Source organism: Odocoileus virginianus, chromosome 6, assembly GCF_023699985.2.
Source record: "Odocoileus virginianus isolate 20LAN1187 ecotype Illinois chromosome 6, Ovbor_1.2, whole genome shotgun sequence".
NCBI classification, from domain to species: domain Eukaryota; kingdom Metazoa; phylum Chordata; class Mammalia; order Artiodactyla; family Cervidae; genus Odocoileus; species Odocoileus virginianus.
Window position 1 is genome coordinate 49,601,297 of NC_069679.1, and position 15,716 is coordinate 49,617,012.

General features: G+C 37.9%; 1 protein-coding gene across 3 annotated transcripts in view; it reads left to right on the plus strand.

The window, feature by feature from the left end:
* The window catches only part of SHC4 (SHC adaptor protein 4), a 121,100-nt gene that overhangs the window by 57,854 nt on the left and 47,530 nt on the right, over positions 1–15,716 (plus strand). For all 3 annotated transcript variants that reach the window (XM_070469316.1, XM_070469315.1, XM_070469317.1), the window contains exons 3-4: positions 9,513–9,576; positions 14,024–14,143. In XM_070469316.1, coding sequence (XP_070325417.1) covers positions 9,513–9,576; positions 14,024–14,143 — 184 coding nt within the window. The remainder of the gene's footprint in view (positions 1–9,512; positions 9,577–14,023; positions 14,144–15,716) is intronic.

The window sequence follows — 15,716 nt, forward strand, 5'->3', positions numbered from 1 at the left end:
TTGTTTCAGTGCCATAGAGCTGTCTAAACATTTACATACTGAACATTCAGAATGTCCAAGGCAGCCCACTAGGTGCCATGGAGGCATCTAAAGAAAATCAAGTAGGCATTCTGCGTTTATAGAAACTTGGACTATCTGTTGCTGTATGTATAACAGACATAATTGGGCCTCTTCTACAACATGTTTTCTGTATAATTCCAGTTATAACCAGAGAGTATGCTGTTGGGTACTAGACATTGTAAAAAACAGTTTAGACCCAGTTCTCAAAGCAGATAGACATTTTAAGGATAAAGCAAGAACTATGGACATTTTTTTAGGCATTGTTCAAAGCACTATCATTATTCCCACTTTATACATTTAAGAAACTGAGACATAGAAAGCTTTAAAAATGTGTTCAATGTCACAGAGATTATAGAAGACTGTTAAATTTTGAATTCTGGCTGTTGATTGCAGAGCTCACTCAACCAGCCTTTTTTTTTTAAAATTATCATAGAAGAGTTGTAGATAGATTAGAATCCTCCACTTTTTCCCCTGTTAACATTTATAGTAATTTTGCACTTTTGTTTATTTATGTATCTCCCCCAAACACTTTGTTCTGTGTCACGTACAAGATATCATGTCACTTAATGAAACTTAGTTGATATAAAAAGAAAAAGGATTTCGGTTCCCTCTCCTTTCATTGAATGCTGGTAGGAGAGACAAAGAATGGAAGGTGACAATCAACAGTATGTAAAAGCAGTTCCATAATCCTTATGTTTGTATAGTAGAAAACTCATCTCATAAAACCCAGCTACCTGTACCAACATACTGAGCAAAACCAAGGCCAAGTATGTATAAACAATCTGTCTGTGACTATTAAAAGGTTGTGTTTTAATAGGTTTTCTGCCACATACAAGCTAATAGCTGATTGTGAGTCCATGGCCTCTTACATTCATTTCTGGTTAGCTCCAGAAGAAGGCTCAGCAAACCACCTGCTACTTGATTTTGATTTTGCCATATTTTGAGCCAAGAATGGTTTTTGACTTTTTAGAAATGATTGGGGTGGGGGATCAAAAGAAGAATATTTTGTGACTTGTGGAAGTTATATGGAATTCACATTTGTGTCTACTTAAGTGTTTTTGGCACTCAAGCATGCCCATTCACTTACGTGTTGTCGGTAGCTGCTTTTTCAGCGGCAACTGCAGAGCTGTGCTGTTGTGACAGTCTACATGGCTCACAAAGCCTAGCAGTTTTTACTCTCTGGCCCTGGACAAAAAAAGGCATACTGACTACTGCTATAAAGAGATTCTCAACCTGACTCAGCTCTATTGGAAACGCTCGAGGGAACTTTTAAAACTCCCAATCCTCAAGTCCACCCTCACCCACTAAACCAGAATGTCTGGAGATGAGACCCAGTCATCAGGATTTGTTAAATCTCCCCCGTGTTTCCCCAGTGTGCAGCCAAGGTTGCGAACCACTGCCTAGAACATGAATACATTTCGAGGGGCGGAAGGACTAGACCTCACAACATCCAGGCTGCCAGATAGGGGAGAGAATGCAGGTCACTTATCACCACCCATGTGTGCAGGGGATCATGGGAACAAAGATATGCAGGGTCTTCAGATACCCTCTGATGAAAGCCTTTCCCATGAGAAGAGTAGAGATACAGAGGACAGAGGGGAGAGGAGAAGATTATACTAAATATCTATCCTAGCACATTGACTGACTAAATTGGATATAAATTTCCCCCCAAATGGAACATAATTAAATGCGTAGCCTTCCCCACCATAGCTGCCTGGATCAAGTGACCTAATTCCTTACTGTCCACTAACGCAGGCATCGGGGTGAAGATGCAGAGCTTGGAACCAGGCACCCTGTGCAGTGAGCTCAAGTAGAAGTTCTAGTCTACTGCGCGGTCCTTGAGCGGATCTGCTTTAGAATCACCTGGGAGGCTGTTAACCTGCAGACCTATAAAATCAAAATCCCAAGAACAGTCCCAGAAATCTGCATTTTTAACCAGCAAGACATTTAATTCTTAAGAACTTGGAAGTTTGATTACCACTTACCTAAATGGTTATCTCAGTGAATTCTTAGCTGATATGCAGGCCAAAGTTGTCCCACCAGTGGACCCAACTGGCTAGGCCAGTTACTGATTCCTTCTAGAGGCACACACACACATTTTTGAAAAACGGACTTACCAGATAAAATCTATAGTATATATGCCAAATAGCCCATAAAACACTGAGAGTTATTTGTTTAAACAGTGCTGGAGTTGTACACTCATGTTACCCATTACTGTCTTGCTCAACATTATAGATACCTCTATGGCAAACTGTTTCAAGTACCTTAAATGGCACCAAATTTTTCTTTTATGAAGATAGGCCTATTTTTGGAAGTAGATAAGCATCATTTGGAATGAAATACGATGAGTAAAGTGGGTGATTATGTTGAATCTGTTTTTTTTTTTTTAATTCATTAAAAAAAATTCTTAAGTGACCACACTATATGATCAGTGTACTCTTTAACTTCAAAAGACATGCCTTAATAATAATTTAGACTATTTTGTCTAAAACAGGATGGTTTTAGTTTACTCCAAAGTAAAGGAGGACAGTCTTCTGGATTTACCAATTCCAGTGTGTGTTGTGTGAAATCAGCCCCATATCTCATTTTGTATTTGGAAGTGTATAAGCCACATTGCATTTTGAAACATGTGCTTCTTTTATGAGCAATCATTATGGGGATAGGAGAAGGTCAGCACTTCTTTTCTGTTTACTGGGGGGAGACTTGCAGGGCAGGTGCCACCGTGGAGACGGGATGGTCTTTCAACTTCATTAAAGTACGATTCATGGGTTAACCTTTGCATGAGAGCCAAAGGGCAGAATCACAGAATAGACAGAACAACCTGTGTTCTGTGGTGGCTTGGGCTGGGTAGAATTGCAAATGTACTTTATAATCAGATTTTGAATAGAATTCAGGTTGAACAGAATGGTGAGATAAGTCCTAAAAGGGGCAGCCCTAAAAGGTTTGCTTTGACCATCCTGGGACCCAAAGTGCCTGCTTCCAAAATGAGAGGATATATTTTATGGGCAGCATCAACCGTCCCAGAGTGCGTGGGCAATGCCCTTGATAATAACACAAAGGGAGTTTGAAGTTTTCCATTTTCTGCTGGTCTAGGGCCATTGACTGCACTCATTGTGTGCTTATCATCATGGAGGCAGGCTCCTGATCTAAAGTGTCCTGTCTGAGGCTTGCATATATTCTTGGAGGTCTTTAATTTCACCAAGCTGAACAAAATTGAACACATAGATCACTGAGCTTTGATGTTCTGAAGGTAAAGATTTCAAAAAAGCAGGTACTAGTTTCCCTAGAACAATTGGAACAACATAAAACTAAACTGATGTGGAGTCTGAATTACAATCCTCACATTCATCAATAGGAAGGCGGTTTGAGACATTCAGGTGACAACTTGTCCCTTCACATTATTAACTGATTCATTTAAAGATTTATGTTGGAAATGAAAAGTAAGGGAAAATCCCTTGTGACTTTGTTCTACTTATATATTTTTGAATTCCTTTTTTGGAAAGGCTCTTTCGGGGAATAAAAGTTATTCTCATTTCCATTGGTTTGGACAAAAAGGAACTCTGTGTGTGTGTGTGTGTGTGTGTGTGTGTGTGTGTGTGTGTTGGGAGATGGGGAGAGTTGCCTTTAACTGCTTTCCTGGGCCATTTGCCTGGTTTCATGTGACACATTTTCTGGTTTTCCTATTTACTAAAGAACTGCCTTTTGACATTCACTAGAAACAATCTGTCCCACAGGCTCCCACCCTCCCTTAAACGCTCCACTTTGTCTTGGATTAGTATATTGCCTTCGAAATTTAAAAAAAAAAACAAAAACAAAAATACACAATGATTGGGCAACATTGCTTCCAGAGGAGCTTAACTGTTTAAGGGTTAAAGACATGGAAAAATTATAACCTAAGTACTGTAGTGGCCAGGGGTTGATGAAGAAAGGTAGCTTTGTTTGGGTGATGTTTGGGCTCTGTTAAAACAGACAAAATATCTTTTTTCGGTCTTATGGCGTAGGCAGGATTTTATATGCTTAAAAGCAAATCTTCAACTGCATTCTCATTCTCTTACATCAGTCTGCTCTCCCCTTCCCTCTCATGTGGCAAAACAATAAACAAAGTGACCACTGTTGGTTCTCTGGGTCTCTCTCTCTTTCTAGTACAGGCTCCCAGGATGGAAATCTTTAGCCATTTAAACTCTGAAAAGTCCTGCTCCTCTAAGAGAGGACGTTTGCTGAATGTTTGCTTGCTGGAGAGTGTCCCATGGTTGTCAGCTTCCAAGGGGTTATGCAGAAATGCAGGCTGCTTGGGCAGCTGGGGTGGTGGCACCCTCATTCTGGGAGGAATCCCTGCCTCGGGACCTCTGTTTTCTTTTTCCTCAGCATGTGTAAAGTCAGCGCTTTAGGTTGCAGGGAGTGGCAAGAACGGCAGAAAAGCATTGAAAGTACTATTTGTTCTTGAAAATGTTACAGTTAATCTCTTGGTCCCAGTCTAAGGGGAAGAAAAGATCTTTGAGAAGAAAGGCAACGAAAAGAAGCACATATGTGCCTTCTCTGACTGGGGTTTCAGATTTGTTAATACTGATGTAAGCAAAGAAAACAGTTTGAGTGGTTTAAAGCAGTGGTTTTTAACCTGTGTTCTGTGGGTTCCCAAGAGGCCCACAGATGGTTTTCCAGGGGTGATACTGAGGGGCGAGAGTTGGGGAGTTGGACCTTCTAAAATTGAATAGAAATATTTGCGCAAATAGGCCTTTGTTGGAGAGAGATCTACTGATCTTCTTTAGTCTAAAGTAAAAAAAAAAATTAATTATTTTTGGCAGTTCTTTTTTTCTATTATGATAAAATCACATAACATAAAAGTTACCATCATGATTACCATTTTAAAGTGCATTGTTCAGTGGTATTAAGTACATTCACACTGATGTACAGCCATCATCACCATCCATTCCCCTAATTCTTTTCATCTTGTAAATCTAAAGCTCTGTCTCTATTAAACAATAACTCCCCGTTCTCCCCCAGCCCCTGGCAATCACCGTTCTCCTTTCCATGATTTTGACTACTGCAAGTAAGTGGAATCACGCAGTATCTGCCTATTTGTGACTATCTTATTTAACTTCTCATAATACCCTCAACATTCATCATGTTGTAGCATGTGTCAGAATTTCCTTTCTTTGTAAGCCTGAATAATATTCCATTGTATGTATGTACCACATTTTGCTTATCCATTCATCTGTCGATGGATACTTGGATTGTTTCCATAGTTTAGCTATTGTGAATAATGCTATGAATGTGGGTGTACAGTATAACTATTTTTTTAAAAGCAAGTTCATAAGCACAAGTTTCCCCTTTTTTCTTTTGAGTTGTGTATTAAGAGATTTTCAGAATCTGTGAAGTGTCTGGTGTCTCAGCTGACTTTAAAGTTCTGGGTGAGTGTGCTTTGCACACACGTGTGTTCTTCCCCCGAGGGCCAGGCTCTGGATGCTGTTTCTATCCCTAAGGAGATAATAAGCCAGTGTATAGAAAACAAAGGGCTGGGACAGCAAGGGACTGGGACATCCTCATGAGCCTTCTCCAGAGCTGACGGCCATCACTTTGCCTCATTCCCTTGGCGGGTTACCACAGCCATACTGCATAAAGGAACCCCTTTCTATGTTGGGGAGCGAGCAGAGGAAGGGCCAATATATTTCTCCTCCCAGTCCCCAAAGCCTAGAACTCCCCCCTTTTCATGAACCTGGCAATATGGTGCCTCCAATGGTGAGTCTGCGTTTCTAAGTCAGACTTGGATTTGAATTCTGTCTCTCCCACTATCTGCTGAATTATTTAGAGGCAGTTATTAACATTCTTTTTTTTTTCCATTTATTTTTATTAGTTGGAGGCTAATTACTTTACAACATTGCAGTGGTTTTTGTCATACATTGACATGAATCAGCCATGGATTTACATGTATTCCCCATCCCGGTCCCCCCTCCCACCTCCCTCTCCACCCGATCCCTCTGGGTCTTCCCAGTGCACCAGGCCCGAGCACTTGTCTCATGCATCCAACCTGGGCTGGTGATCTGTTTCACCCTAGATAATATACATGTTTCGATGCTGTTCTCTATTAACATTCTTTGAACTTTAATTTCCTCATTTGTAAAATGGGGATAAATACTTACCTTGAAATAATATTATTAAGACTAAATGAGATGATGTCCATAAGGTGCTTAGAGCTGAACCTGACATATAAATAGGATGCCTCTTCATTGAAACTTGAACTCCCTGCTAGAAATCTAAAGATAGAGATTTCTAATGTGAAAACATTGCTAAATCTTGGCAAGAGTTTTTTCTTTGTGAAACTTTGGAGAGTGAAAATCAGCAAGTCTACCAAATAAACTGAAAAGAAAAATCTGGTCTTAGTGACTATAAAGATGCTGGCATTAAAGGGTAAGCTGGGAGGCAAACAATGAGAAATAAAGGTCTGTTATTATCTGTAACGTGAACACTCTCTGACCTCTGCAGTTGTTGGCAAAAGAGAGACAGGCTCTGTCACTCCACAGGGACATTGTTGACATGCCCTCACATCGCCACAATACAGGAGCAAAACTCCTGCTGAGGAACTAGCTGGCATTCTTTTGAATATTTTAAAAGATTATAATCAACTGAACAATGAAGTAAAACAAAACACTGTTTACATCTAAACGTCAATAGAATATAAAACAGGAAACAGCAAATCACACACATAAAAAAAAAACCTCTAAACCAAGTTACTATTTAATGCTTTTTCTATGTCCCTGTTTATACAGTATTAATTTTTTTTAATTTTTTTATTTATTATTTTTTTATCAGTATTAATTTTATATAGCTGCTACCAATGTGCATATGCTATTCCAAGTTCTTTTTTCCCACTAATTTATATATATTCCCTCCATATTTCTATAGTCCTCATATTTAACATTGCAAGTGGCAATATTTATGTTGATTTGTTTTATGTTGGGATTGTTTTTTTTAATCTAAAATGAATGTTTCTTTTACATAACTACTCAATGCTGTTTGAATAAAAATTCCTCTTTCCTTGTGAAAAACTCTGATAAATATTATGACATTTGTCATCTTTTATATTAATACTAAGTAAGGCCACCAGCAGTGGAAAAATATACCTGAAGTGGGATTATCCCCTTTTTTCTGTCGATACTGGCTTTGTAGTTTTCTTTCTGTGTGTGAAATTAATGAGAGGGGAGCAAGTATCTTACAGTTGTTTCAGTTTTTAGTTTTAAAATTATACTGAATGTTAACATTTTCCTGTTTTTAAAACCGAATTATTTCTAATCCCTTTCATGTAAATTACCTAATCAGGAAGTTGGCAAATTATGGTCCTTGGTTGAATATGGCCAGCTACCTGTTTTTAGAAATAAAGTTATTGGAACAGTTGTGTTACCTGTTTGCATGTTGTCTGTTGCTGCTGTTAATGGCTGAGTTCAGTAGTTGCAGCAGAACAAAGTCTAAAATATTTACTATCTGGTTTTATTCAGAAAACATTTTCAGGCTCTAATCCCATCTCTTAGCTCTTACTCATTCTTGTTTCCTGCCACACTTTGTGCTCCTGCAATATCAAAGTACTGTAGTTCCCCACATGTTGTAATTCTTTATGTTTGAGTATCTTTACACATGCTCTTCCCTCTGTCTGAATTTTCCCAATTCCACCCTGCCAGGAAGGCTCACCCTTCCAAACTCTTCTTGAGGGATGCTCATCCTATAAAGTATTCCCTTTATCTAAAATCACGGCTTTACTTTTTGTTAGATGTTATTGACATCTGAAATGAGAATCAAGAAAACAGTGCCTGGGAAAGCACTTCATAAAACTTATAAAAGTTACTACTTCTGATAATAACTGTTATTATACTTGGCAACATCAGTGTCCACTTTTGTTTATACTTTTATTTCAACCCATTTACAGGGAGCATTTTAGACCAAAGTACCCCAACTGGCTCTCACGGAGTACAGGATCTAAGATAAGAACACCTTTCCCATAATCCTTCTTTGTTAAATACCAACAACAAGGGTGCCAGGTCTAGTTATTTAGGCAATGCTGTAGGCTGATTCAGATCAATTAAATGTGTCTCATCAATTACTGACTAACATTAAGACAACTCAAACCATCAGCCCGCCAACCAAACAAAAGAGCCCAACTCTCAGAGTTGTCTTGCTTGACTCCAGAGAACAAGGTTGGAATCCTGGAGAAACAATAAATATGCTAAATCAAAGAGCTGCTTTATCCATTTGTTGCAGATAATTATGTTGAGTACATAGCTCTGCACTACTACATGTATAGAGCTATATATAGATCTCTGTTTTTTGTCTATCTAATGCATATTTATTTTTAATGGATCTTCTTTCCTTTTTCTGCATCTCCCTTCCTTTGAAAATCAAAACATCTCATAGAAAATATTTTCATGAGATCTAATATATATAAAAACTGTAATCATCTGTGTGTGTGTACTAATTTAATGGATCTTCTTTCCTTTTTCTGCATCTCCCTTCCTTTGAAAATCAAAACACCTCATAGAAAATATTTTCATGAAATCTAATATATATAAAAACTGTAATCATGTGTGTGTGTGTACTAATTTAATGATGATGTCCAGTGGATCCGGAAGGAGCTTAGAGATTTCCATTTGCTTTGTGAAAAGTTTAATATGTGTGTTGAAAGCCACAGGCGAAGGTTCAGATTACGCCAAGTGAAAGCTCGGGTGGTTCTGAATGCTGAGTCCCAGAGACAAAAGCTCTTAGTTATAACTGCATTTCTGGAGAGGAGGGCGCCAGTGCATTCACCACTTCCATTAAGGACCAACTACCTCTTTTAGTGGTGCTTTTCTCTCAGGAAGTGCAATATATAGTAAGGGCAGAAAAATAAGCAAAGGAGGAAATTTGCTATTGATTTTCTTTTCTTCTGTGAAATTACATGAAAGCTCAATGGCTTGTAGCAGTAACTTAGTCAATAAGGTTCCATTTGAGACCACCTTGAAGTTTAATTCTCTCCCAATCCTTTTAAACTTCCTCTAGTGTTGGATTCTTTTGTATTTAATTGTTTTTAGTGATGAGATGCTATGAAGCTTTTTATTCACAACACCACAGGGGATTTTGCTAAAGATAAAACTGTGAAATATTCCTAGATGGTAAAGTCCCATCTATCCTTTTTGGTTAGAAATCAACAGTGCTGAAAACCAACCTGGAAAACCCAAGGGAAATAGACAATGAAGGTGAATATAGGACATAAAGCAGTTTTTCAGTATTAGAGAGTTGCTGGATCTTCTTGGATTTGAGCTGTGATGAGAATAAGCTCAGTGTTCTCCTGTGGAGTGGAGGCGGCCCTTAATGTCAGACTCACCATTATCTGAGTGTACATTTTGGTCATAACAACTTGCTAACGTTTATTGAACATTTACTATGTACTTGATAGTTTGCTGAGTCTTTATATGGTTTCTGTTCTATAGGGAAGCAATAAGTCGCCTGTGTGAAGCTGTCCCTGGGGCAAATGGAGCCATTAAAAAGCGAAAGGTAAATAAATAATGGTGTGGGTTTTTTGTTTTATATTTCCCTAACTATGGGAAAGAAAGAGAATATTGAAATAGTTGTTTGTTCATTCCACCACATGACCCAAGGTCGAGAATAGGCTTGATTAGCTGGCATGCTATCTGAGATGCACTCAAAGTTGCTCTTCTTCAAATTTTCTGACTTGCCAGATATTGTCTGAAATGGTGATGCCTGGAGGGACAGAGAGGAGAAAGCACCTCAGTCTTTCCAAGTTAGAAAAAAATCTGGTTGCAGGGCTGGGTCTTTATTTACCTTTGAGCATGGCATCTCATCTCTGAAAGAAACTTCATTTTTGTTTCTGTAAATTTAAGTTGTTGACAAAATGACCAGTTTGGGTACCTTCCAATTTCAATATGTTATAATGTATGTATTCTGCATTTTAACAATTTAGGCTTTTAAGACTCCATGGCCTATTTTCAAATGGAAACATGGGTGCTGATAGCAGTAAGATAGTAAATGGGTAGAAGGAGCTTTTTGTGCTGAAAGAAAGCACAAGACTCGATATTAGACTTGGATTTAAACCCTGTCTCTGCCCCTAGTAACTGTGTGTGTGACCTTGAACAAGTCATTTCACCTTTTGGATCCTTGGCTTCCTCATTTATAAAATGGGAGAAAATAGCACACACTTTATAGAGTTAGGTAAGAATTAAATGAAGTGATGTGTATATCACAGTGCCTCACATGGTGTCTGGGTTACATTAAGCTTTCAATGATAATGGCAGGTAGTATTATTGTATTAGCACATTACCGACCAGGAATTTTTGCAGAAACGAATGCCTGCAGCCAGTGATTTGTTATGTGACTGAATAATGAAACACTCTGGTCAATCATGTTTGGGTAACAAAAGATGTATTAATACATCTCTGCCAATTATGTATTAAGTTATTAAACCTAGAATAGTTGCTTCGAAGTGCAAAGGAGAGATTCAAAGTCTCTTAAGATAGCTATATTAGTTCTAGAACTGTAGATTATTTAAGAGGGGAAGGATTTTTAGAGATCTCCCAAGAAAAACCCTCTCACTTTGCTAGCTTCTAAACTATAGCTCAAAGAGACTTGCCTTGAGTTACTAGAATGATCAAGGTCAGTGCCAACTGTCAAAGCCAGGTTTTCAGTCTCAGCTTAGTGCTCTATTACCATACCACCCTGTCTCTCTCTCTCTTTTTTTGGCCACCCCACAAGGCATTTGGGGTCCTAGTTCCCAGACCAGGGATCAATCACATGCCCCTTGCCTTGGAAGCATGGATTCTTATCCCCTGGATCATCAGGGCAATCCACGCCTCGTATTTTTATCATTGCTCATTATTTCTTAAGGCTGAGTCCATTGTCACCCAGAGTGACTCAAGTGAGCCGTCATAGTACAGGAAGCTTTGATGAATGGCCCTTGAAGTCTATTAGAACTACCATTAGTAGTTTCTTTGACAGAACCCACGATCTGTGTATAGCCTCTAACCTCCTCCTGCCTCTCATAACCTCCTCAAATAGGAGGTTGTGACTGGATGATCCCAACAAACAGTTTTATTCACTTAGACTTTCTCATTTCAAGATTAGTGGGAGTCCACACTGGAAAACAAAATAAAGGAAACCAGGCTATCATCTTTCCAGAAAGTAAACATGTAAAGAAAAAAGAGAAATTATTGAGTTAATTCCTCGATAGTTAGATTTGTACATTATGTACATGTACACTCAGTTGTGGCCAACTTTTTGCAATCCTGTGGACTGTAGCCCGCCAGGCTCCTCTGTCCATGGGATTTCCCAGGCAATAATACTAGAGTGCGTTGCCATTTCCTACTCCTGAGGATTTATTGAGTACTTAATACATGCCAGGTGTTCTTCTATGCACTTCATATTTTTAATATTCTTTTTCTTCACAATTTGAAAAATTGTGTTAAAGTACACATAACACTTACTATTGTAACCATTTCTAAGTTCAGTAAATACATTCATATTGTTGCTCAATCATCACCCCGGTCTATCTGCATTACTTTTTTTTTTTAAGAAAGAAAATTATTTATTTGAATAACAGAATATATTTAGAATTGTTTGCTTCTAAAAAAGCCCATTTTCCCCAAGCCTTCACTTTGTAATTTCACATTCAGCAATGAAGTTATTTTACACAATCTAGTTAAACAATTTAATGGGAATAAGCCCATAACTCTTTTTTTATCTTGTAAAACAGGAAGTCTATACCCATTAAACAGTGAATTTCCATCCCTCCCCCTCTCCAGCCCCTGGCAACCACCATTCTGCTTTCTGTCTCTGTGATTATGACTGCTCTAATTGTCTCATATAAGTGGAATCATGCAGTGTCATATTGTGATAGGCTTATTTCACATTACCTCACATAATGTCCTCATGGTACATCCATGCTGTAGCATATGTCAAAATTTCCCTCCTAATTAAGACTGAATAATATTTCATTGTATGTATATATCACATTTTGCTTATCCATTTATCTGTTGATGGACACTTGGGTTACTTCCATTTTTGACGATTGTGAATAATGCTGCTATGAACATGGATGCACAAATATCTCTTTAAGTCCTTGCTTTCAGCTCTTTTGGATATATAATAAGAAGCAGAATTGCTAGCTGCTGCTGCTGCTGCTGCTAAGTCGCTTCGGTCGTGTCCGACTCTGTGCGACCCCATAGACGGCAGCCCACCAGGCTCCCCCGTCCCTGGGATTCTCCAGGCAAGAACACTGGAGTGGGTTGCCATTCCCTTCTCCAATGCATGAGAGTGAAAAGCGAAAGTGAAGTCGCTCAGTAGTGTCCAACTCTTCACGACCCCATGGACCGCGAAGCCTACCAGGCTCCTCAGTCCATGGGATTTTCCAGGCAAGAGTACTGGAGAGAATTGCTAGATCATATGGTAACTCTAGTTTTAGTGTTTTGAGGAGCTGCTATCCTCAATAAGCTGTTGTACCATTGTACATTTCTACTAACAGTGCACAAGGGTTTCAATTTCTTCACATCCTTGCCAGCACTTGTTATTTTCTCTTCCTTCCTTCCCTCCCTTCCTTCCTTCTTTCCCTTCCTTTCTCCCTCCCTCCTTCCTCTCCTCTATTGCTCCCTCCCCTTTCTTTCTTGCTTGCTTTCTTGTATTCCTTACGTCCTTCCTTCTTTCCCTTCCTTCTCTGTCCCTCCCTCCTGTCATCTATCCCTCCCTCCCTCCCCCTTTTTTCTTGCTTGCTTTCTCGTCTTCCTTCCTTCCGACTAGTTACAGGTCTACCCAGATTTTCTATTTCTTTGTGATTTAGTCTTTGTAGGTTTTATGTTTCTAGAAATTTGTCCATTTCATCTAAGTAATCCGATGTGTTGACATACAGTTCTTCATAGTATTCTCTTACAGTCCTTTTACTTCCATAGAATTGGCAGGATAGTCCTCTCTTTCATTTCTGATCTTTCTAATTTGTCTTCTCTTTTTTCTTAACTTATTTAGCTAAAGGTTTGTCAGTTTGGTTGATCTTTTTGAAGAACCAACTTTTGGTTTCTTTGCTTTTCTGTATTGATTTTCTAGTCTCTATATCGTTTATCTCTGCTCTAATCTTTGTTATTTCTTGCCTTCTGCCAACTTTGGGTTTAATCTATAAACTTTTTTGATTTCTTTAAATTGTAAATTTAGGTTGGTTTAAAATTTTTTGTTGAAGTGTAGCTGAAAGACAACATTGTGTTTTTTTCCGGTGTATGGCACAGTAATTCAGTTATACATGTGTGTGTATATTTATATTTCTCCTTCAGATTCTCTTCCCTTATAGATTGTTGCAAGATATTGAGTATAGTTTCTTGTGCTTTAAACAGTAGGTCCTTGTTGGTTATCTATTTTATAGATAGTAGTATATATGTTACTCCAAATCTCCTAATTTGTCCCTCCTCCCACTCCCTAAGTTAGGTTGTTGATTTGAGATCTTTCTTTTTTAGTGTGTGTTTATACCTATAAATTCTAACTTATAATGTTATATTATAGTTATAAAATCACCGCTTTCCCTGTGTTTCATAAGTTTTGGCATGTTGTGTTTTTTGTACTCTTTAAATCACCACAAAAAACCTAAGCAGCAACTTTTTATCTTTTTTTTAGATTTGTGGTGTCCAAAATGACTTGTGAACTCAGTTAATCTAAACTCTCATGGGAGTTCCTTTTATATAAAGCATGCCCTTACTCCCAGCACTTGGGGAGAAGGGAATGTATGAGAAAAGGTCTGAGGGCACAGAATTCACTACTTACTCAAGAATTTTGCTGCATTTCAATTAAAAAAAAGTTTATATTAAAAAAGCATTCCATCTCATTTGATTTATTTAAAGTAAAATAGAAAGGAAACGTGTGGGCTTTGTCCCATTTTTAACATTTAAAAAAAATAAATATTCCTTCTGTAACAAAATCTGTAACTTAGAATGTTGTTTTGTTATTTTTAAAGCCTCCAGCTAAGTTCCTGTCAACAGTTCTTGGCAAAAGTAATCTTCAGTTTTCGGGAATGAATATAAAACTGACCATTTCAACATGCAGTCTCACACTGATGAATCTTGACAACCAACAGGTAAGATTATGAGTGTCATTTATAATTTAGCATATCTTCTGTTTTTCTAGAACAGTCTGGGCATAATAAAAAGAATAAAGTTTCAGACAGTGTGCCTAAAACTTAATAAGACATGGGGGAAAATATCTGCCAAGGATTTATGTATACCAGTAATTAGAACAACAGTATTATTAAGCCATCACTGGGATATTTAACTGCTTAATACTTGCCCCTACTTAACTGGCTTTGTTAATAAGGCACAAAGAACATAGTAAATACCATTTGGAATATACTCAAACCAGTCATTTATTATTCTCCACCACCCTGCCCCAAAGAGAAAGCAATTCCTTCATCAGACCTCACAGACTGTGTATTGGACTGGGGGTGCAGATGAAGGACAGAGGGTAATGTTAGGGCCAGTGTTCTAGCTAACCAAAATTTAAGCAGAAAACATTTTCTTTCAACCCTTAAGATTGAAAAGCCTTCTTGAATGTTATTATATAAACAACTTTTTCATCTTTGATGATTTATGATGCTATGGTGTGGCCGAGTTCTCATTGTAAATGTTATTTCTTAAAAAACAGCATTGCTGAAGCGGATATAAAAGATACACAGTCACTGGGCTAAATGTATACTTTAAACTAGGATATCCTTTGACTTTTTATTTTTTAAATTAAATTCCTTTATGTATGCTAGACTCTAATTTTTCCTTGTCTAACATGTAATGATTTGAATTTCTTAGTATTTAAGGTTTTACTGTATGGAGTGCTGTTGTTCAGGGACTCATAGAAGGTTCAATGTGTACTTGGCACTGAAAAAACACTAAGAGGCTTTGATGTCACATACAGGTAGAAAGCCTGATTCGTCACTAACAAGCAAGTTATCTTCCCACTCAATTCTTATCAGTGAAATGAGTTCTTATTCATAGAGCTTCTAAGAAGATCTGTTTAGCAACAGAATGTGTCTGTGGGGTTACTTAGAGGATTAAGTAAGATCATGGCTATAAATCACACAGCACAGTGCCCTTACATGGTACCTATTATTATTTTTACTCAAACATTCTTCCTTGAGGCCTTTTCATATACTCAGTACTTAGCAGGGAAAGCATATTGTAATATGTAAAATTATAAAATAGTCACTAACATATAAGTACAGTTGTAAACATTTGTATTTCTATTTTCTGGCCAAAAAATTCACTTGTGGTTTTGAGGTTTGCTTTATTTTTTAAATTCAAAAGCAGAATAAAATAACATTGCTTACCCTGTAGTATAAAACACCACAGAAGAAAATGTTTAATATGAAATAGTTTAAAATGGATTAATTGGGTCATACTTGGTTATCTAAGAGGGGCATGCCATTGGTACCTGACAACAGGACATTTGGGGCTGTCCTTGGAAGATGCGGCCTATCTGGGTGGAAGGCAAAACATTCAGTCTTGCAGGTGCTTTGTCCTCAAGACATTTGTGGATGTAAAATTTGTTTTTAGTTTTCACTCATGTGAATGGTACCAGCTCTGGTACCCTTGCTTTTCGTGTATATGATTTCATTGAGTATAGGGTTGTGTTGTGTATGGTGGGGGCATAAGTTATTCTCA